At 54.3% G+C, this 6,703-nt stretch overlaps 1 protein-coding gene across 1 annotated transcript in view; it reads right to left on the minus strand.

The window, feature by feature from the left end:
* Window positions 1–6,096, minus strand: part of SNED1 (sushi, nidogen and EGF like domains 1) — a 91,884-nt gene extending 85,788 nt beyond the window's left edge. Inside the window, exon 1 of the mRNA XM_069083390.1 lies at window positions 5,557–6,096. Coding sequence (XP_068939491.1) covers window positions 5,557–5,754 — 198 coding nt within the window. The 5' untranslated portion in view covers window positions 5,755–6,096. The remainder of the gene's footprint in view (window positions 1–5,556) is intronic.
* Between the last annotated feature and the right edge of the window lie 607 nt (window positions 6,097–6,703).

Here is a 6,703-nt window from a genome sequence, read left to right on the forward strand (position 1 = left end):
ATCCATCCATCCATCCATCCATTTATCCATCCATCCCTCCCTCCTTCCATCCCTCCATCCATCCATCCATCCATCCACCCATCCATCCCTCCATCCACCCATCCATCCATCCATCCATCCATCCATCCATCCATCCATCCATCCATCCATCCATCCATCCATCCATCCATCTCTCTATCCAGTTATCTATCATCAATCAGTAAGCATTTTTCAAGTATTAACTATGTCAGACTCTCCAGGTGCTGGGGATCTACTGTTTATGGTCATAAGAGTATTCTCCTGTATATGTAGATGCATTTCTGCATGTAAATGTTGCGGGACCTGTAACCTGGCATGCTTGGGGAGCTCCTGACATGGCTCAGCTCAGACTGTGAGCTTGAGAACAGGCACTGTTGGGTTTTTGTCTTCCTTTGCATCCTTAGAGCTTATAGCCCAGTGCTTGGTACACAGTAGATGCTTAATAAGTGCACAAAATTGGGGCTGCCTTGATTCCACCAACACCTCTCACAACTCCTGGTGAGATGCCTGAGGCACTTGAGGTCATGGGAACATGATTTGCACTTGGAATGGGCCTTAGAAGCCACTTAGTCCCACCCCTCCCCCAGGTTCTAAGGGTCCCCTGAGATCAAAGCCCATCCCTTTAGCACCAGGGGTTGCTTGGGGTACCATGATCCTGGGGTATCTCTGTGACTGTAAGGCATGAAGCAGCAGGGGGAGTGACTACCCAGCGTAGCACAACTAGCGAATGCCACAGTCAGGACTTGAACTAAGATCTTCCTGGCCCCAAGCCCAGCTCTCTGAACACTGCCTCATGGGGTATGTGCTGATGTGCCCCATATGTGCTCACCACACGCATGCACGCACACACAGCACGCGCCCGTTCTTGGATGTGTCCCAGACTTTGCCCCCCAGGGGTTCTGCCTCCCCTGGTGCAGAACATGCCCCTCCACCCCTCTGGTCCTTGTCCATGTTTCCCCAGCACATCCACCCGAAGCCCTCCCTCTCTGATTTCAATGTCTAAGACATCGCTTCTCCTCCAGGGCAAGGTTTAATTGAATTTTGTATCTGTATCTTAGTGCTTAGCAGACAGTCAGTGCTTGGTAAGTGGTTGTCTTTGCAATTAAAAATATTAAGTACATCGGGTCATCAGACTAGTGTGGTGGGGATCTCAGGTGGCCAAGAGATAGGAGAAGCCTGTGCATCCTGGGCTTAAAGAGAACTCTAACCTGCACAGCTGCTGGATTTGCTAGAGTTAGGGAGTGGTTAGAAAGGCTCAGTATGGTACCAAGTGCTCTGGACAGTCACCTCCAATAGCATTTATTCACCAAAGTCTGTTAAGTGGCCCTTGCATGCAACCTACTGTTCTAGGGCTGGGAAGATGGAAAAACAAATAAGACACAGGCCCTGGCCTCATGGAGAAGGGGAGATGGTAAGTGCACAAGAGAAATAATAGTAATTCTAAAAACAGGATGCTAGCAGATGAGATGGAAGAGAGAAGACTGCCAGGTTGGGTGAGGAGGGATGGAAAGCAGAGAGGCCTTCATGGAGGAGGTGGCTGAGCCCCAGCCTGAGCTCTGTTCCCCACTCTGGGGCCATCCGTCATGATGAGCACCTCAATTTCTCCACTGACACCAATCCAGTCCCTTCATCCTTTTTGCTTTTCTCCTGCAAAGTCTAACTTGGCCACCGGTCCCTGCTAATGACTTCAGGAAAGGGATCCTGGGGCGCCCTCTTAAAGGATTTCTTCTTCTTTCCCACTGGACAGATAGGGGGCAGAGACACTGGGAGGCTGTCTACATGGGCACGAAGAGCTTTTCAAATAAAAACTAGGTTTCAGCACAAACCCCCTCCTGGGAACGTCCATCTCGGCTGGAACCGCGTGTTTGGCCGGCAGATATTTCCACTTTGGGAGGTTTGCTTCGGTTCTTCTGGCAGCCACAGGTATTTTTGGTTGCACTGTTAGGATAGCCAAGCGTTTTCATCATATTTTCACCCATGACTCTCAACAGGAAAGTACCCCCTGGCACAAACGTTGGCAAATATTTGCACACAATGTTTTGGCTCTTAAGATGGTGCACTCTCGTGGAAAACATTCTCCTGACATAAAGCATACGGATGCCTCCTTTGGCTTGGACAGGCTGCTAAGTGCATTTCCTGACCTTAACCAAGATTGTGGTCCAGCTCATCTCTTACTTGGCTATGTTGGAGGGGAGAGCTGGGCAGCATCTCCTCTAACTTGGCATCTTGCCTTCTGGAATCTCGTCTGTCCCCTTCTCCTCAAACCGAGGTGTTTTCTGCCAAGACTGGTGCCCACGCTAGGTGGGGGGGATCTCTCATGAGGCACATGGGAAAAGGAATGGCCAAACGAACCAAATCACTGAGCAAAGAGAATGTCTTTCTCAGTCCAGTGTCTGAGTCATAGGCAGAAGGGGCTTTCATTGGTTGGGGGTGAGGGGAGGGGACAGGAGAGTAGTCAGTTAAGGGCTCCCCCTAGATTTCTATTAGTGGGGAAGGGATCATAGGATGCTCCGTCCAGAGCTGCAAGGGACCTTAGAGGCTGAGTCTAGACCCCGATTTTACAGATGAGGACACTGAGGCCCATGATTGCCCAGTGTCATGAGAAGTCGATCCCATGTCTTCCTGGCTCTCTCCACTGTCCATGCTTTTGGGAAGGACAGCACAAATCCCAGTGTCCTGGCTAGCTCACCCTGCTCACTTGCTAGAACATCTCCCAATGTCCTTCTGACCCAAGGAAGGTGGTTTCCAGGCCTCGCTAAGAGGCTCATCAGAGCCATAATAAGGAGTTCTTTCACCTGAAGTTGCAAATAAGGTTGAGTAGTGAAATAGAAGACAGTAAAAGGGGCACTAACTTGTCACCCAGAGAGTCTCACCCATCCACTTGGAGGGCTTGGGAGAGAAGGCAGACCCCAGGAGAAGGGTGCCCAGAACAGGGGCATCATGGTCAGGACATCTCAAGGGTGGTGGTGTCACAAGGCAGAGGATAGCCAAGATCCATCATGGGTGGGGGATGACAATCTCTGAATTGCCATGGTGTGGAGGGATGGGGGTAGGAAGCAGACCCTCAGATGTCAGTGCCCTGGGAAAAAGCCCCAGTCACCCCACCTTAGTTGTTGCTAATGTTGCAAATGAGAAGAAAATCAAAATAAGTGAAATGAGAGACTGAGAGTAACCCCTTATTCCATAAAACATGAGGAGGGGGTGGGACTACAGTCAATTCAGTTCAATTCAACAAGCTCTTATTAACTACCTGCCTTGTTCCAGATACTGAATAAGAAGACACACATGAGAAACATCCCCTGCCCTCTAGGCTTCTGTTCTACAGCCCTTTAGCCCATTGGCCACCACCTCTAGGCTGATGGGGACTGCCCAGAAGCCTCTCAGGATCAACCCTGAGCAAGAATCCAGGAGGACAAGGACTGTGGGCAGCTCTGTGATCACAGTCACCAGGGTCCCTAAAACCAGCCCTACCAGTCACTGCCTGTGGTCTCCTCTGTGCTGCTGGCTCCCTCAGTCACTCTCGTGCCCCGTGCTTCTCCAGTCTCCCTCCCCCCTTCTCCTTGCTTCTCTTTCTCGGTCTCTCTTCTCCCCAACCCCACCCTGTCTTCTACTTCTCCCACCCACTCACGTTGGCATCTGTTTGCTTCTTCTCTCTCCCTCATCTTTGATTCCACTCTCTAATATTGCTCCCATCTTTTCCCTCTTCTCCATTCCCACTGCAGCCACGTGAGTCCAGCTCCTGCTGCCTCGTCTCACTGGGACCATGGCTGTAGCTGTCCACATGTCTTCCTGCCTCCACACTATCCCCTTTCCAAGCCATGCTGCCTCTCACCCTGGTCATGATGCTCTACTGGGAAACCACGCATCTCTCTCCATTGACTATCTTTCAAGGCCACTCAGAATCTGGCTCCTGCCTCCCTTTCTGGCCTCTTCACCTGCATCGTGTGAAGCAGACTGGCCCATTCTTGTCTCTAGCAGAGTGATAAGAGCTGGGCTGGGGGTAGGAGGAAGTCTTGCTTTTTATTGCCCTGGTGACCTTGGGGAAGTCCTTTCACCCAGCTGAGTTCCAATCCCCCCACCCCAAGATGAGGAGAAGATGATCCCTAAAGCCAATCCTCAATAGTTGTCCTCTCTCCTCCCTCTGACCTGATGCTCTGGCCCTTCTCCAAGCCTGGAGTGGATTCCTCTCCTTTCCCCCAGCCTTCGCTGAAGTCCTTCCTTCTCCTCAAGGCCCCACTCAGGTGCAGGATTTCCTTCAAAGCACCTGGACTGGCCCTCTCCCCAGGTTTCTCACTCTCCCCATTTCACCCAAATGTGCCACTTCCCTGTGTCTGTGAGCAGGGCTACTAGTGGATTTGTCTGCAGATGCCCAGGCCCTAGCACACAGCAGGCTCTTAATGATCAGGATCTTAGGCTGGAAGGTAGAAGGGGTTTCAGAAGTCATTTCCCACTCTCTCTCCCATTTTACAGATGACAGAAAGAAGCCCAGAGAACTTTTAAGTGATTTGCCTAAGGTCAGAGGTATAAGCATCAGAGGCAGCATTTGAACCCAGGTCCTCAGACTCTACCGTGCTGTGTCCCTTATATGTTGAATTGAATTAAATCAACAAGGCTAAAGGATTTTTTTTTTTAATGCCGGCCTCTTTCCCAGACTTTTCTCTGCTTTACAACTCCCTCTCTCCCCTTCCTTTACTGTCACAAGAGGGCTTAGGGCAATCAGAGCTGTTGGGAAGAGAAAGAACTAAGCGGTCCCTGGAAATTCAAGAAAGTCACTCTCCCCCCCCCCCCCCACACACAACTCCCCCCTCCCCATGAAAACCTTCCCTCATGTCAATGGCCTATGCAAAATGAGGTTCAGTTCAGCTCCAGCGGGATGGGTCTCTGCACCTCCCGCGCTGCCCCAGAGCCCACTCCAGCCTCGGCAGCCCTACCAAGTGGAGGCTGCCGACTTGCACCTTCTCCCAAAAGCATCCTGCTAGTAACGCTGGCAAGGGCAGCTCGGGAAGGGGTGGGGGAAAGAGGAGACTCGTCCCAGTCCCTCTGCCTAGGGCTCGCTTGCCAGTCTCGCCCATCCAAAGGCTAAATTCACACCTGGGAGTTAAAAAAGCCAGAGCCCAGCCCTCTTTCCACTTGCCCTGCCCGGTTGCCTCCTCCCTCATTCCCCAGCGCCTGGCACGTCCCGGTGCAACTCTTCCCCGGCTGCCCTTTGCCTCATTCCACCCACTCAGCCACCTTCGGGAGGACTGGTGGCAGCCGAGCGCTCCCCGCTTCCCCGGGCAGCAAGCGTCCCTCCTTTGCCTGGCTCCGGCGGCTCAGAGGAAGACTGTCCTCACCCTACCTTTGGCCTCGGGGCCTCTCTGCCAAATTCCGAAATGCGCCCAACTCGGCCAGCGGCGGCAGGCTGGGGCACGCAGGACCAGGGCATGCTTCCTCAGGCGGCTGGCGATGACAGCTGTCTGTGTCCCCCTCCGAGTCCCCGCCGCCCCCCCCCCCCCCCCCCCCCCCCCCCCCCGAGCAAAGAAAGCAGCGACTACTTACGTAGAGGCCGGTGTGCCCCGCTCCGAAGAACGGGAACGGGCCAGAGATGGGCAGCAGCCCCGAGCCCCCGTCGTCCTGCTTCGGAGTGACAGCGTCCCCCACCTCCGAGCCGAACGGGTAGAAGTCGGCCAGGGGGACGAACGCGTGGCCCCAGTTGGCCAGCGCCACCAGCAGCGTCCAGGGGGCCAGGCCACGCATGCTCCCGCAGCCCGCTCACTCTCAGGCCAAAGTTACACCTTGGGGCGGCTCTGAGCAAAGAGAACCACCCTGCCCGCCCTGGGGCAGTGTCCGGGCGACTCGGGGCTGGGGGGCACCGATGCCTGCCCGCCCAGGCAAAGGGAAGCAGCAGCCCCAGAGGGGAGCCCCTGGCCTTGCCGGAGTTGCGGCTGCAGGGCAGCGCAGGGCTCTGGCCGCGCTCCCTCTCTCGCTCCACTCCTTCCCTTTCTATCTCTCTCTCCGCTCTGCTGGGATCCTTAGCCGCTCACATCCCAAACTCATGCCTCTGTTCTGCAAACTGCACTAGCCAGGGTGAGCGAAAGAGAGAGAGACCTCATTCAGAGCGCAGGCCCCGCCCCTTCCAGAGATATTTGAATATTCAGCTCAAGGCCAGCCACTCAGGGCCTGGCGGGGGCGGGTCCTGGAAGGGCCTGCTCCAGGACTGGATGGGTGGGGCTATGTAAATCTAAGGCAGCTTCTTAAAGAGCCTGGGGACCAGGAATGGGAGGAGGAGGGGGGATAAGGGGGAAGAAGGTGAAGGATGAGCTGGGGAAAGGAGAGAGAGAGGAGGAAGGGGAGAATGAGGAAAGAGAGGGAGGGGGAGAGAGAGGAGGGGGAAGGAAGGGGAGGAGGAGGAGAAGGGTGGAGGGAATCCGTCCCTTTGCTTTCTTTTCTTTCCCAGGCCAGGGCTGCTCCTGGTTCTGAAACTGATACACCCCTGAAGGGCTGCTCCAGGTCCCATGCCCAGGAAGGAGAGAGGACACGTTAAAGGTGGCCTCGCTGGGCTCTTGGGTGCTTGCTGGATAAGCGCTTTCCATGAGCTTTTCCTAAGCCACTTGTAAGAGACTGCAGGGTCAGACCTGCAGATCTCAGTCTTGGAGGAGCTATGAGGCTGCGTGTGGTGGTGTGTGTGCGTGCATATGTGTGTATG

The sequence above is a fragment of the Petaurus breviceps genome, unplaced genomic scaffold (assembly GCF_028583685.1).
Source record: "Petaurus breviceps papuanus isolate PSGF00001 unplaced genomic scaffold, PetGlider_PUasm1.0 173, whole genome shotgun sequence".
NCBI classification, from domain to species: domain Eukaryota; kingdom Metazoa; phylum Chordata; class Mammalia; order Diprotodontia; family Petauridae; genus Petaurus; species Petaurus breviceps.